The 16,991-nt window shown below is 41.7% G+C and overlaps 1 protein-coding gene across 1 annotated transcript in view; it reads right to left on the reverse strand.

Moving 5' to 3' along the window:
* ptpn18 (protein tyrosine phosphatase non-receptor type 18) overlaps positions 1 to 16,991 on the reverse strand; it is a 172,338-nt gene that overhangs the window by 114,464 nt on the left and 40,883 nt on the right. Inside the window, exon 2 of the mRNA XM_039774583.1 lies at positions 7,163 to 7,271. Within this exon, the coding sequence (XP_039630517.1) occupies positions 7,163 to 7,271 (109 nt within the window). The remainder of the gene's footprint in view (positions 1 to 7,162; positions 7,272 to 16,991) is intronic.

Raw genomic sequence — 16,991 nt, forward strand, 5'->3', positions numbered from 1 at the left:
TTTTGCATATTTGTCACACAAAATGTTTCTGATCATCAAACACATTTAGCCATTAGTCAAATATAACACAAGTAAACACAAAATGCAGTTTTTAAATGATGGTTTTATTATTTAGGAGAAAAAAATCCAAACCTACATGGCCCTGTGTGAAAAAGTAATTGCCCCTTGTTAAAAATAACCTAACTGTGGTGTATCACACCTGAGTTCAATTTCCGTAGCCACCCCCGGCCTGATTACTGCCACACCTGTTTCAATCAAGAAATCACTTAAATAGGAGCTGCCTGACACAGAGAAGTAGACCAAAAGCACCTCAAAAGCTAGACATCATGCCAAGATCCAAAGAATTACAGGAACAAATGAGAACAGAAGTAATTGAGATCTATCAGTCTGGTAAAGGTTATAAAGCCATTTCTAAAGCTTTGGGACTCCAGCGAACCACAGTGAGAGCCATTATCCACAAATGGCAAAACATGGAACAGGGGTGAACCTTCCCAGGAGTGGCGGCCGACCAAAATTACCCCAAGAGCACAGAGACGACTCATCCGAGAGGTCACAAAAGACCCCAGGACAACGTCTAAAGAACTGCACTACACTTGCCTCAATTAAGGTCAGTGTTCACGACTCCACCATAAGAAAGAGGCTGGGCAAAAATGGCCTGCATGGCAGATTTCCAAGATGCAAACCACTGTTAAGCAAAAAGAACATTAGGGCTTGTCTCAATTTTGCTAAGAAACATCTGAATGATTGCCAAGACTTTTGGGAAAATACCTTGTGGACTGATGAGACAAAAGTTGAACTTTTTGGAAGGCAAATGTCCCGTTACATCTGGCATAAAAGGAACACAGCATTTCAGAAAAGAACATCATACCAACAGTAAAATATGGTGGTGGTAGTGTGATGGTCTGGGGTTGTTTTGCTGCTTCAGGACCTGGAAGGCTTGCTGTGATAGATGGAAACATGAATTCTATTGTCTACCAAAAAATCCTGAAGGAGAATGTCTGGCCATCTGTTCGTCAACTCAAGCTGAAGCGATCTTGGGTGCTGCAACAGGACAATGACCCAAAACACACCAGCAAATCCACCTCTGAATGGCTGAAGAAAAACAAAATGAAGACTTTGGAGTGGCCGTCAAAGTCCTGACCTGAATCAATTGAGATGCTATGGCATGCCTTAAAAGGCGGTTCATGCTAGAAAACCCTCAAATAAAGCTGAATTACAACAATTCTGCAAAGATGAGTGGGCCAAAATTCCTCCAGAGCTGTAAAGACTCATTGCAAGTTATCATAAGCAGCTTGATTGCAGTTATTGCTGCTAAGGGTGGCCCAACCAGTTATTAGGTTCAGGGGGCAATTACTTTTTCACACAGGGCCATGTAGGTTTGGATTTTTCTCCCTAAATAATAAAAACCATCATTTAAAAACTGCATTTTGTGTTTACTTGTGTTATATTTGACTAATGGTTAAATGTATTTGATGATCAGAAACATTTTGTGTGAGAAACATGGAAAAGAATAAGAAATCAGGAAGGGGGCAAATAGTTTTTCACACCACTGTATCTGGCTTTTAAAGCAGCAACATGACAATGTGTATTTCCTCTGGTAAACCCATAGCATTAGTGAAGGTCTTGGCTTTCAAGGTGCTCCATTGCATTTTACATTTTACTTTTAACAATTACATAAGGATTTACAGCATGCATTCAAATCTTTATATTACAAATAGACTATTTTTTAAACCACTGCGAGGAAGATGTGACTGGTAAATAAGTTTAAAACAGAACAGTTTTTTCAAATATAACATCCTTTGCTGCAGCTCAGTATTGGTAAGACAAATAAAATGTTAGTGGATTTCCAGAGCTACAAGTTCCATGGCCAATTTGTCTTCTGTTAAAGTAGAGGCTATTCTGGTGGTGAGAAGAACCTACAAGCACCTGGAGTAGACTTCCAACAATGAATTGTGCACAAAAGATCTGAATTGCTCTGTTTTATAGGGAGACTTCAGCTCATTTGGAACACGCAGGCCCCTGCTACAGATGTTACACCATTCTATTATAGCAGGTGCAATCTATCCAGCAGACTGCCTGGGAATCGCATTACAAGCAAACACAATAAATCAGTAAGAAGGCAGTCTTGGAAGTCAGTTTGGGCTCACTAGAAGGAAAGTTTAAGAAAAGGACACATAATACAAAACTGTTTACCAGGGACAAGGAAAATCACCCTCTACATACCATTCTGGCTGAACAGAAGAACACTCTCAGCATCTGAACTGTACAACAAGTCTCCTTACAACAAGAGTAGGGTTATTTTCTAATTCTCTAAAGTTGTAGTACTCAGGTTCAGTGGTTGGGGGCCCACTGTCGCTACAGGTTTTTCTTCTAACCACCAACTTGTGCTTTTAATTGGACTCAAACCTTACCTACCTACCTACCTTAATTAAGCAAGCTGTTATCTCCCAGTTTTTATATTTAAGTGTCAATCTAGAAATATACAAAACTGAGTTTGCTGTCTTTTACTGGAATGTAACAAGCATTTGTATAATTTAATTGGTATAATTTAGTGGTTTTTTTTATCTCGGCGTTTACACCTTTTTTTCTTCATCCTCCTCATCATTTTTGTTCTGATTTTCGGTGCATTTTGGTTATTTGTCATCATTTACTTATTTAATAAGCTGCTGTACAGGATTTTCAATGATCGACGCACAGTGTCTAACCACACACCCCCCCACTCCCCCTTGAGCAGCAGAGACACGAAGTGGCTGGAGTGTAGCACGCCCGGCTGTACACACGCATATATATATATATATATATATATATATATATATATATATATATATATATATATATATATATATATATATACACACACAGTGCATCCGAAAGTATTCTCAGTACATCAATATTTCCAAATTTTGTTATGTTACAGCCTTAGTCCAAAATGGATTAAAATCATTTTTTTCCTCAGAATTCTACACACAACACCCCATAATGACAACATAAAAAAAGTTTGAGGTTTTTGCAAATTTATTAAAAAAAAACTGAATCACATGTACATAAGTATTCACAGCCTTTGCTCAATACTTTGTCGATGCACCTCTGGCAGCAATTACAGCCTCAAGTCTTTTTGAATATGATGCCACAAGCCTGGCACACCTATCCTTGGCCAGTTTCGCCCATTCCTCTTTACAGCACCTCTCAAGCTCCATCAGGTTGGATGGGAAGCGTTGGTGCACAGCCATTTTAAGATCTCTCCAGAGATGTTCAATCGGATTCAAGTCTGGGCTCTGGCTGGGCCACTCAAGGACATTCACAGAGTTGTCCTGAAGCCACTCCTTTGATATCTTGGCTGTGTGCTTAGGGTCGTTGTCCTGCTGAAAGATGATCCGTCGCCCCAGTCTGAGGTCAAGAGTGCTCTGGAGCAGGTTTTCATTCAGGATGTCTCTGTACATTGCTGCAGTCATCTTTCCCTTTATCCTGACAATTCTCCCAGTTTCTGCCGCTGAAAAACATCCCCACAGCATGATGCTGCCACCACCATGCTTCACTGTAGAGATGGTATTGTCCTGGTGATGAGCGGTGCCTGGTTTCCTCCAAACGTGACGCCTGGCATTCACACCAAAGAGTTCAATCTTTGTCTCATCAGACCAGAGAATTTTGTTTCTCATGGTCTGAGAGTCCTTCAGGTGCCTTTTGGCAAACTCCAGGCGGGCTGCCATCTGCCTTATACTAAGGAGTGGCTTCCGTCTCGCCACTCTACCATACAGGCCTGATTGGTGGATTGCTGCAGAGATGGTTCTCCTTTTGGAAGGTTCTCCTCTCTCCACAGAGGACCTCTGGAGCTCTGACAGAGTGACCATCGGGTTCTTGGTCACCTCTCTGACTAAGGCCCTTCTCCCCCGATCGCTCAGTTTAGATCTAGGAAGAGTCCTGGTGGTTTCGAACTTCTTCCACTTACGGATGATGGAGGCCACTGTGCTCATTGGGACCTTCAAAGCAGCAGAAAGTTTTCTGTAACCTTCCCCAGATTTGTGCCTCGAGACAATCCTGTCTCGGAGCTCTACAGACAATTCCTTTGACTTCATGCTTGGTTTGAGCTCTGACGTGAACTGTCAACTGTGGGACCTTATATAGACAGGTGTGTGCCTTACTAAATCATATTCAATGAACTGAATTTACCACAGGTGGACTCCAATTAAGCTGCAGAAACATTTCAAGGATGATCAGGGGAAAAAGGATGCACCTTTTTTCACGTTGTCATTATGGAGTGTTGTGTGTAGAATTCTGAGGAAAAAAATGAATTTAATACATTTTGGAATAAGGCTGTAACATAACAAAATGTGGAAAAAGTGATGCGCTGTGAATACTTTCCGGATGCACTGTAGATATGTGATACAGTATCTGCCAAATAATACAAGAGTACATGACACATGGTTTGCCCTAATTGGGGCTCATCAGGTGTATGCACCTTTGTTTCCCCTTACAGGGAAAACATAATAATGAGACTGAGATTCAGTAATACTCTGATCTATCGGTACTCTTTGTATTTATTTAGTTAGCACATTAATTTGGCCTGTTTAACGAGTTAAAAAAATATTGTTGCATCCAGGTCCGACAACGAGACGAATGTGTCAGGCAGTGCTTTGGCCAGGGCAACATTTTCATGTACATTTTTTTTAATATGAAACAATAGCACAAAAAAGTTAAGTGTGTACCTAAAGAATTACAGACACATACAGTACCATATTTACTGTAAATACTACCTTAAAAAATTTTACAAATAAAATTTTCATTTAAAGGTTTAACATTTCATACCACACGGTTCACAACAATACACTACATGTCAATCATAGCACTGGTGTTCGTTTTCTTGATTTATACTTACTGACATAGATGCAGGGGAGTGGGAAGAAAGGGGATGTGGAGGTGGGGGTTTATGGTAGTCCTTGTACAATGCCAGAGAAAAGTTGTGAAGGTAATAATTATGCTTTTTGTTTTAATTTCATGTTTGTGTAAGAAGATCAAATCAATGTCATATTACGTACATGCTAAATAAGTTCTTTGAGTGGCACTAAAACCAAAATTAGTCTCTAGCACCTCTGTATTTACCTCGCTGGTCTGCTAGGTAGCTTACAGTGCTGACTACCCTAATATAATGACAAAATTCTATGAAATAGAAGTGTAATGATATCACTACCCATTATTCCAGTTTGCAGTATCTTCATTAATTTATGGAAAGAATGCAACATAACCATTCAAGTAATGCAATGTGTCAAATTTTATGCGAGACAATAGCTACAGAGATCTTTTTTAGCGTGTCAGAAGCAAAAAAGTGTAGGTAGAGTAGTGTTTTCCCACTGTGGTGGCAAAATTTTTGTGCCCTAAACAATTCTACCAACCAAAAAAGCATTAAAATTCTTAGACATGCTAAACTGTCCAAAAGGGCGAGACAGGGAGCAAAAATATCAGCTCACAGACTGCAATTTGCCCTGTGAAAGTTGTTGGCGAATACACACCCAGGCAGGTGGATCCCCGACACATCACTCCTGAGGAGTGTGTTCTCTCAGGTCTGGACCCATGGGCACTACACAGTTATTTCCACGGCGCACCAGTTGAAGAACACTTGTGTACAATTATCAAATCATTGACAGTGATGAGCAGTTTAGCATAGTATTTGTGGAGTTTTAACACAAGTTTTAATGTATGTCAATTTAAGTCAGTCTTTAGCAGTGCATTCAAAGTCAACAGTCGTTTCTATCTCTTTTTACTTCGATACGTCTGTATCTCATATGCTGAGCCAATCTGAGAATTAATACATTGGCCTCATTTTCTTATTGTCTTCTTTTCAACTTTCCTTTTAGGAAGGCATTCAAATCGAGGTTGTACTTGCTCAAGTAGTATTTTGTTAAAAGCTCAGATTTAAGGTCTCCTTTGAGTTGATTCTATATTAATTTTGTTATTTAGTGTGTATTTACTTCATGATTTATGTATTAATTTTATAATTGCATATTTTAATGTTAGATGTGATTAATTACATATATTTATGCAATTAATTATTTATATTTTTTTAATCGATTCCCAACCCTGTGGTGTACTGTAGTGGCCACTCTCACTCCCCAAGCACTAAACATAGACAAGCTCGGCCATAAGTATAAAATAAACAAGATAATTTTTTTATTGGTGAGAAACTCTTCCCCATGTAAGAGTTTTCCACAACACAGTCACTAACACAAATCAAGCACACAGTAATGCGTTTCTTCTCCTCTTTGCCTTTCTTCTCTCTCTCTCTGTCAATACCCGGGAGTGCTTCCAGGGATATGAAGCTGCAGCTCAGAAGCACTTTCAGGTGAAGTTGGAGCCCTTCACTTTCATCTGTTGGCTCACTTTGCATCTCATTATCACTATTTTTCCTTAACCAGTAGCCAATTAAATGATCAGCAGCAAAACAACTAAAATTAAGGCAAAACATGTCTGTTCCATTAGCAGCAGTTTATTGATTATTAATTAAGGGGATTGTTATGATTGAAAACTCTAATCCTGTAGAATTGCAAGTAACAAAAGTAAAATCAAAATACAAATACTTTTAAACTTCTTATAAAGGTAAATGTCACCCAACTGAAGCTCTTTTCTGAATGCAAACCATTAAAAGAAAAAAGCAAGATAATTCAAAAATGAAATCAATTAGAGGTATTATGACACTGGTTGGAACAAAAACCTGAAGCAACAGGTGGCCCACAGTACTGAAATGGAGATTAAGTTGGAAATAAAGTTTTTCCACTTTGCAGTGAATGTTTGCTTTCCTATCTTTCACATGATTCTTGGCGATTATTTTGTAATTTCCTTGGGGATATAAATGAAATGCTCTACTGACATTTCTGAACTATTCTGCAATCTCTGTGACACAACAAATTAGAATTTATGTGAGGCAAATTTTCTAAACATATCTTTACATTAAAGGTATTGTGACAGCAAAGAATGTCTTAGCTATACAGTACATATGGTAGAACATAACTCAAAAGACACAAGTAAATTGGTTCTATAAACTGCCAAAGCAATGGAAGGAAAACAACAGTGGCAGTCAACATGTGTCAAAGTATAATGCTTGAGTCATAATCTGAAAAAGGGCTCCACCACTGCAGAACCAAATATATCATATAAGGTGTCCGACACTTACATGGCAAGATGTCTTTGTACCGGTTCTTCTTAACATTCCCCTTGATGCCTCCTATTTCTGCGGTAAGATCTTTGTTATTTTTCAGTGCCAAAGTCTGGGAACGAATTGTCTTTAAAAAAAAAAAAAAAAATTGAAATTCAATACACTAATAAATTCCAAAAACTTCCAATAAAGGATATGCCTAGAACAGCTCTGTATAAGTTGAGCACCTAGAAGAGCATATATGGAGTGAAATAATATACCTGAACTGGTCATTAAGAACATAATTAAAATTAAGTATTAGAATCATAATAAAAATACAATTATTTCTGGATATGTCACAGTTCATATCAAGCAAAAAACTTTCACATTTTAAAAGCCTTTTTATAGGTTTCCTTTTAAACTTTGATAAAAAGAATGCAGATAGTTTTTAGTTTGACTTGGGCAGTTCCAGCTTTTAACTATTTATGAAACACATGCTAGAAGATTTCATTAAAAAGAAGCCACATTCAGAGTAGTTAGTGCTAAAAAATACAAAATCAATCCCCATAAAAAGTTGCTTAGCTATTATGCAATTTTTTTTCAAAGTAGGAACCTTCTCAAATACACAATGACCTTTGTCAAATTATAATTATATAGATGATCCACCCAACAATTAAAAAATATTTTCTGGGTACATTCATTCACACACACATACACACAAGGATGAATCCAGTTTAAAACACACCACACCAGCCTGACAGAAATTAAATTACCACACATAAGCAAAGTAGTCATGAGGCACCAATGTCCCCTGCTTCTCCACTACACTGCACTCATTTACAAAAAAAATTGCAAAGATAAAAACAATCCGTTCCAAAGTATTCAAACACCCACACACATATAATCCTACCACTTCCTTTCCAACAGGTTGTACAACTGTTGTAGTGTAGTCAAGTTAATGAGCCACCTCCCAAGACAAGTACTTTAAAGACTTTTTGACTTCCTTTCTCTACTTTCTTGATTCTGCCTCTTTCTTCTAGCAGTGAACCTTTGACTCATTTGTCTTCCCAAAACAGGTTATGAGGAGCCATGCTAGAGAAGTTTAGAATTATCAGGTGGATTTCAACTGTTACTTTAACATGAGTCCTTTTACAAAAACACAGGGGCACAGATGAAATTGAGTTAAGGGTAAATTTTTATTCTTCATACTCAAAAGCAAATACTATTATATGGAAAAAATAACTATTACGGGAGACAGTTACCTACTTTGGGGACCTTCAAACCTCAACTGGATAATAGTTTTTCAAAGTACAGTAAGTTACAGTAGGTGAAAAAGGATCAACAAACTATTTTGGGCTAAGGTCAGTCTTTTGATTTTTTTGTAACTTGCTTTGGATAAAAGCGTCTACTAAGTAAATAAATGTAAATCCATCCATCCATTATCCAACCCGCTATATCCTAACTACAGGGTCATGGGGGTCTGCTGGAGCCAATCCTAGCCAACACAGGGCGCAAGGCAGGGAACAAACCCTGGGCAGGGCGCCAGCCCACCGCAGATAAATGTAAATGTTAATGTAAATAACCAATTCATTTCAAGACTGTTTTTATGTAAAAACAGCACAATAGAAGAAATACTGGTAACATTTTGACTGATGATTAAAAACAATAATTATTAATATAAACATTTTGGCATGAAATATTGTGATTCGGGGCGGCACGGTGGTGCAGTGGTAGTGCTGCTGCCTCGCAGTTAGGAGACCCGGGTTCGCTTCCCGGGTCCTCCCTGCGTGGAGTTTGCATGTTCTCCCGTGTCTGCGTGGGTTTCCTCCGGGCGCTCGGTTTCCTCCCACAATCCAAAGACATGCAGGTTAGGTGGATTGGTGATTCTAAATTGGCCCTAGTGTGTGCTGGGTGTGTGTGTGTGTGTCCTGCGGTGGGTTGGCACCCTGCCCAGGATTGGTTCCTGCCTTGTGCCCTGTGTTGGCTGGGATTGGCTCCAGCAGACCCCCGTGACCCTGTATTCGGATTCAGCGGGTTAGAAAATGGATGGATGGATATTGTGATTCTTAAAATCCAATCTCAAACACGAATTTACTCTTCTGCAGAAATATGTTGGCACTTTTCACATTCAAGACATGCATGCATGCATTCATGATGGCTAAATTCAACCAAGAGATAGGTGCACAAATAAGTAGAGGGTTCAATACTGGACAGCTAGTCTTCTGACAATTTCCAGCATCAATTTATTTAACTGACTAGCGCAACATCTATTGTCTGAACAAAAAAAAAAATAAAACCCACAACAACAAAACATAATGGCCTAATGAAACTTATTACTACAGATGTGGTGAAGGACTGGTAAACTTTCATATTTGTGTTCAGTGTAGAAACTGTAGGCCTTAGATTTGAACACACTGAAACAAGTGGAAAAAATGATCCTATGTTAAAATTCTGGAAAAAGTATAATAAAGATACTATTGTACATAGATAAATATTTCTAAAAAACCTTAAAAGAAAGAAAGACAGTTTTGGAAATTCCAAGAAATCTGAAACTGCAAATGTGGAACCTGTATGAACAAATAAATAATTAGAATTGTGGTTTCTTTTTTCCCTTTTCATCTACTTTGAGATAACTATTTTTTCTATTACTAACAAGACAGAAATACAGTGTGTTCTTTTCCCATAATGTCTGAGTAAAGAAGAATTTTTTTGGGACAAAATCAAAGAGTAGTTAGAAAAATATCCAAGATTTGTAACCAGAAGAATGAAACTGTGGTGAACAAAAAGCAAAACATGAGTCAATAATCTAAGGAAGAGGCTCAAACATGTAAAGTGTTTGTTAGTATCAAGAAAAGAACCTCAGATTGAGCATAACCCTAGAGCTATCTGATGCCATCTTAAATTGTGTGAAGAACATAGCCTGAACAAGCTGCTCAACACAAATAATGTGATGGCACTTGGGATGACAACTGTAAACAAAATAACTGTACTCAAGTTAAAATGACACAAAAAGACAATGATTGTGAAAAGTAAACAAGATACTTTGTTAATATTCCAAATTGTAAATGCCTATACAATTAATGGGAATTAAGATATTTAATCAAATAGTCGGGCGGCACGGTGGCGCAGTGGTAGCGCTGCTGCCTCGCAGTTAGGAGACCCGGGTTCGCTTCCCGGGTCCTCCCTGCGTGGAGTTTGCATGTTCTCCCCGTGTCTGCGTGGGTTTCCTCCGGGCGCTCCAGTTTCCTCCCACAATCCAAAGACATGCAGGTTAGGTGGATTGGCGATTCTAAATTGGCGTGGGTGTGTTTGGGTGTGTCCTGCGGTGGGTTGGCACCCTGCCCTGGATTGGTTCCTGCCTTGTGCCCTGGGATTGGCTCCAGCAGACCCCCATGACCCTGTATTCGGATTCAGCGGGTTAGAAAATGGTTGGATGGATGGATGGATGGATTAATCAAATAGTCAACTATTTCACCACCTAAGTTTTAGCTGATTTCCTATTAAATGTATGGAGTTATTCCTTATACAAAAGTATGTGCTGACCATTTGTAAGATTCACTGCACTTACTGTTTTCTGGCATTTTTATATGTTTTTCGGCTCCTGGTAATTTGTAGGTACATTTTTCAGCATAGTACAGTACATAATCATGTTATTTACATTATAACATGAAAATAATCTATAAGAAGCATCTTAAAAATGCAAGGTCATCCCATGTAAATGCTCCACTGACTCTAGAGTTAGTGAAAACTTTTAAGGCCAATTTATAGGTTTTCAAACTTTATGGAACACCTTCAAACTGCCTTGATAACACAACTAACTCCAGAAAAACAGCAATGACCAACAATATGTAGATAAGAAGTACTTTTTATTTGGTAGTCTTAGGAGTGTGATTTCTATCATGTGTAAATTAATAGAATTTTTTTTTTATATTTTTGAAAATGTCTTCAATAAAGAGCCATATTAAAAGTAAACTGCCTTTAGGATCCATCCATCCATCCACCCTCTTCCGCATATCCGAGGTCGTGTCGCAGGGGGCAGCAGCTTAAGCAGAGAGGCCCAGACTTCCCTCTCCCCGGCCACTTCTTTCAGCTCTTCCGGGAGAATCCCAAGGCGTTCCCAGGCCAGCTGGGAGACATAGTCCCTCCAGCGTGTCCTGGGTCTTCCCCGGGGCCTCCTCCCGGTTGGGCGTGCCCGAACACCTCACCAGGGAGGCGTCCAGGAGGCATCCTGATCAGATGCCGAGCCACCTCATCTGACTCCTCTCGATGCGGAGGAGCAGCAGCTCTACTCTGAGCCCCTCCCGGATGACTGAGCTTCTCACCCTGTCTTTAAGGGAAAGCCCAGACACCCTGCAGAGGAAACTCATTTCAGCCGCTTGTATTCGCGATCTCGTTCTTTCGGTCACTACCCATAGCTCATGACCATAGGTGAGGGTAGGAGCGTAGATCGACTGGTAAATTGAGAGCTTTGCCTTACGGCTCAGCTCCTTTTTCACCACGACAGACCGATGCAGAGCCGCATCACTGCGGATGCCGCACCGATCCGCCTGTCGATCTCACGCTCCATTCTTCCCTCACTCGTGAACAAGACCCCGAGATACTTGAACTCCTCCACTTGGGGCAGGATCTTTCCCCCAACCCTGAGAGGGCACTCCACCCTTTTCCGGCTGAGGACCATGCTCTCGGATTTGGAGGTGCTGATTCTCATCCCAGCCGCTTCACACTCAGCTGCGAACCGATCCAGAGAGAGCTGAAGATCACGGCCTGATGAAGCAAACAGGACAACATCATCTGCAAAAGCAGTGACCCAATCCTGAGTCCACCAAACCGGACCCCTTCAACACCCTGGCTGCGCCTAGAAATTCTGTCCATAAAAGTTATGAACAGAATCGGTGACAAAGGGCAGCCCTGGCGGAGTCCAACTCTCACTGGAAACGGGCTCGACTTACTGCGGCAATGCGGACCAAGCTCTGACACGGTTGTACAGAGACCGAACAGCTCTTATCAGGGGTCCGGTACCCCATACTCCCGGAGCACCCCCCACAGGATTCCCGAGGGACACGGTCGAATGCCTTTTCCAAGTCCACAAAACACATGTAGACCGGTCGGGCAAACTCCCATGCACCCTCCAGGACTCTGCTAAGGGTGAAGAGCTGGTCCACTGTTAGCGACCAGGACGAAAACCACACTGTTCCTCCTGAATCCGAGGTTGACTATCCGACGGACCCTCCTCTCCAGAACCCCGAATAGACTTTTCCAGGGAGGCTGAGGAGTGTGATCCCTCTATAGTTGGAACACACCCTCCGGTCCCCTTTTAAAGAGGGGACCACCACCCCGTCTGCCAATCCAGAGGCACTGTCCCGATGTCCATGCGATGTTGCAGAGACATGTCAACCAAGACAGTCCTACAACATCCAGAGTCTTAAGGAACTCCGGGCGTATCTCATCCACCCGGGGCCCTGCCACCAAGGAGTTTTTTGACCACCTCGGTGACTTCAGTCCCAGAGATGGGAGAGCCCACCTCAGAGTCCCCAGGCTCTGCTTCCTCATTGGAAGGCATGTTAGTGGGATTGAGGAGGTCTTGAAGTACTCCTCCCACCGACCCTAACGTCAGTGAGGTCAGCAGCGCACCATCCCCACCATATACGGTGTTGACACTGCACTGCTTCCCCCTCCTGAGACGCCGGACGGTGGACCAGAATCTCCTCGAAAGTCGTTCTCCATGGCCTCTCCAAACTCCTCCCATGCCCGAGTTTTGCCTCAGCAACAACCGAAGCAGCGTTCGCTTGGCCTGCGGTACCTATCAGCTGCCTCCAGAGACCCACAGGACAAAAAGTCCTATAGGACTCTTCTTCAGCTTGACGGCATCCCTCACGCCGGTGTCCACCAACGGGTTGGGGATTGCCGCCACGACAGGCACCGACCACCTTGCGGCCACAGCTCCGGTCAGCCGCCTCAACAATAGAGGCACGGAACATGGCCCATTCGACTCAATGTCCCCACCTCCCTCGGGGCGTGGTTGAAGTTCTGCGGAGGTGGGAGTTGAAGCTACTTCTGACAGGGGACTCTGCCAGCCGTTCCCAGCAGACCCTCACAACACGTTTGGGCCTACCAGGTCTGACCGGCATCTTCCCCCACCATCGAAGCCAACTCACCACCAGGTGGTGATCAGTTGACAGCTCCGCCCCTCTCTTCACCCGAGTGTCCAAGACATATGGCGCAAGTCGGCGACACACGACCACAAAGTCGATCATCGACCTGAGGCCTAGGGTGTCCTGGTGCCAAGTGCACATATGAACACCCTTATGCTTGAACATGGTGTTCGTTATGGACAATCCGTGACGAGCACAGAAGTCCAATAACAAAACACCGCCGGGTTCAGATCGGGGCCATTCCTCCCAATCACGCCCTTCCAGGTCTCACTGTCATTGCCCACGTGAGCATTGAAGTCTCCCAGCAAAACGAGGGAATCCCCAGAAGGTATGCCCTCTAGCAACCCTCCAGAGACTCCAAAAAGGGTGGATACTCCAAACTGCTGTTGGTGCATACGCACAAACAACAGTCAGGACCCTTCCCCACCCGGCGGAGGGAGGCCACCCTCTCGCCCACCGGGTAAACCCCAATGCACAGGCTCCAGTGGGGGCAATAAGTATGCCCACACCTGCTCGGCGCCTCTCACCGGGGGCAACTCCAGAGTGGTAGAGAGTCCAGCCCCTCTCAAGGAGATTGGTTCCAGAGTCCAAGCTGTGCGTCGAGGTGAGTCCGACTATATCTAGCCAGAACCTCTCGACCTCGCGCACTAGCTCAGGCTCCTTCCCCTTCAGAGAGGTGACATTCCACGTCCCAAGAGCCAGTTTCTGTAGCCGAGGATCAGACCGCCAAGGTCCCGCCCGCCACCACCCAACTCACACTGCACCCAACCTCCTTGGCCCCTCCCATAGGTGGTGCGCCCATGGGGAGGAGGACCCACGTTACCTCTTCGGGCTGTGCCCGGCCGAGCCCCATGGGTGCAGGCCCGTCCACCAGGCGCTCGCCATCGAGCCCCACCTCCAGGCCTGGCTCCAGGGGGGGGCCCCAGTGACCCGCGTCTGGGCAAGGGAAAACGTCGTCCAAGGTTTTTATTCTTCATCAGAGGTTTGTTGATGTCCTTTAGGATGCTACATGAAATCCACATATATAACAAGCAAAAGTACAATATAAAAAACACCATAAACTAATTTTTGTATTTATGGAATGCATTTAACATTAGATATTACAACCACTTATTTTTAGATTGTAGTGAATTGGAATTAGTAGGACTGTGCCAACTGACACCTATATGAGTAAAATAGATGAAAGTTTTACCCAGAAACATTAAAAGCACAATATTTGGATATTATTCCATTATAGAGTCAACAAAGAGTGTTTCTGCATTTTACTTTTTCAATTTCCTTTATCAACTGCCAACCTTTAAACTTATGTTTTATAAATGTACTGTCAATTGCTTTAAACAGCAATTCTTTCTATCACATAAACTTAAAAGTTACAACTATTTTAAATTGCACATAGACTTTATGGACACCCTGTATATATACACACAGGTGCATCTCAATAAATTAGAATATCATCGAAAAGTTCATTTATTTCAGTAATTCAATTCAAAAAGTGAAACTCATATATAGATTCATTAACCACAAAGTGATATATTTCAAGCGTTTATTTCATTTCCTTTTGACGATTATGGCTTATAGCTAATGAAAACTCAAAATTCCGTATCTCAGAATATTACATAAGACCAATAAAAACAAATGATTTTTAGCCTACTGAAAAGTATGTCCATGTACGCACTCAATATATGGTCGGGGCTCCTTTTGCAAGAATTACTGCATCAATGCAGCGTGGCATTGAGGCAATTAGCCTGTGGCACTGCTGAGGTGTTATGTAAGCCCAGGATTCTTTAATAACAGCCTTCAGCTTGTCTGCATTGTTGAGTCTGGTATCTCTCATCTTCCTCTTGACAACATCCCATAGATTCTCTAGATTCTCATAGATTCAGGCAAGTTTGCAGGCCAATGAAGCACAGTGATACCATGGTCATTAAAACAGGCATTGGTACTTTTGGCAGTGTGTGCAGGTGCCAAGTCCTGCTGAAAAATGAAATCAGCATCTCCATAAAGCTTGCCAGCAGAGGGAAGCATGAAGTGCTCTAAAAATTTCCTGGTAGACGGCTATGCTGACTTTGGACTTGATAAAACACAGTGGACCAACACTAGCAGATGACATGGCTCCCCAAATCATCACCGACTGTGGAAACTTCACACTGGACCTCAAGTAACTTGGATCCTGTGCCTCTCCACTCGTCCTCCAGACTCTGGGGCCTTGGTTTCCAAATAAAATACAGTGAGAAGTCAAGCAAAATGACACATTTTATTGTCTAACTAAAAAGATTACAATATGCAAGCTTTCAAAGCAACTCATCTTGCCTGAAGGGGCCTGAGTTGCCTCGAAAGCTTGCATATTGTAATCTTTCTAGTTAGCCAATAAAAGGTGTCATTTTGCTTGATTTCTCACTACATTCATAATGGCTAACACGATACAACACCCTATAGTACTACAAATGAAATGCAAAATTTACTTTCATCTAGAAAGAGGACTTTGGACCACTGAGCAACAGTCCAGTCCATTTTCTCCTTAGCCCAGGTAAGACGCTTCTGACGTTGTCTCTGGTTCAGGAGTGGCTTGACACTAGCAATGTGACAGTTGTAGCCCATGTCCCAGATATGTCTATGTGTGGTGGCTCTTGAAGCACTGACTCCAGCCGCAGTCTACTCCTTGTGAATCTCCCCCAAATTTTTGAATGGGCTGTGCTTCACAATCCTCTCAAGGCTGTGGTTATGCCTGTTGCTTATGTACAGTACCTTTTTCTGCCACAATTTTTCCTTCCACTCAATTTTCTATTAATATGCTTGGATACAACACTCTGTAAACAGCGAGATTCTTTAGCAATGACCTTTTGTGGCTTATCCTCCTTATGAAGGGTGTCAGTGACTGTCAGTAGTCTTCCCTATGATTGTGTGGCATACTGAACCAGATTGAGAGACCATTTAAAGGCTCAGGAAACCTTTTCAGGTGTTTTGGGCTAATTAGTTAAGTGGAGTATGACACTATGAGTCTACAATATTGAACTTTTTCACAGTATTTTAATTATCTGAGATACTGAATTTTGGGGTTTCCTTAGCTATAAGCTATAAATCGGCAAAATGAAAAGAAATAAATGCTTGAAATATATCACTCTGTGTTTCATGAATCTATATAATGAGTTTCACTTTTTGAATTGCATTACTGAAATAAATTCATTTTTTGATGATATTCCAATTTATTGAGATGCACCTGAATAGATATACACACACACACGCACACGCACGCACGCACACACATCATCTGCATCGGAATCCCCTGAGGTACTGCAATTTATAGATGTGGAAAAAGGTTTTTGATAGTGATGAATAGGAAAATGCTTTATTCGTCCTTATAAAAGATTAGGTTTGGACCTTAAATAGTATGTGTTCCTTTATATTTCCTGATGATATAAAATTAACATTCTTGTGTTTTTGTCTCTTAAATTTGGACAGCGTAATTCTCTAAGTATGCCCTTTTAAACCTTGTATTTGTAAAAATGTTTATTGTTAATTATTTTAGCTATCAGCTTAACTGCATATATTGAATACTTATTACTACATCATCTGCCCGTCTTTTATACTGCATAGTTGCAGCTGGAGTTGAAATTGGCATTTTATTATAAAACACAAAATAATCACATCACAAAACCTTCTAGTAATTAATGAATGAATAAAGATAATGATGTGTGGCCAATGTTTTCCACTAAGCA

This window comes from Polypterus senegalus, chromosome 13 (genome assembly GCF_016835505.1).
Source record: "Polypterus senegalus isolate Bchr_013 chromosome 13, ASM1683550v1, whole genome shotgun sequence".
Lineage (NCBI taxonomy): Eukaryota > Metazoa > Chordata > Cladistia > Polypteriformes > Polypteridae > Polypterus > Polypterus senegalus.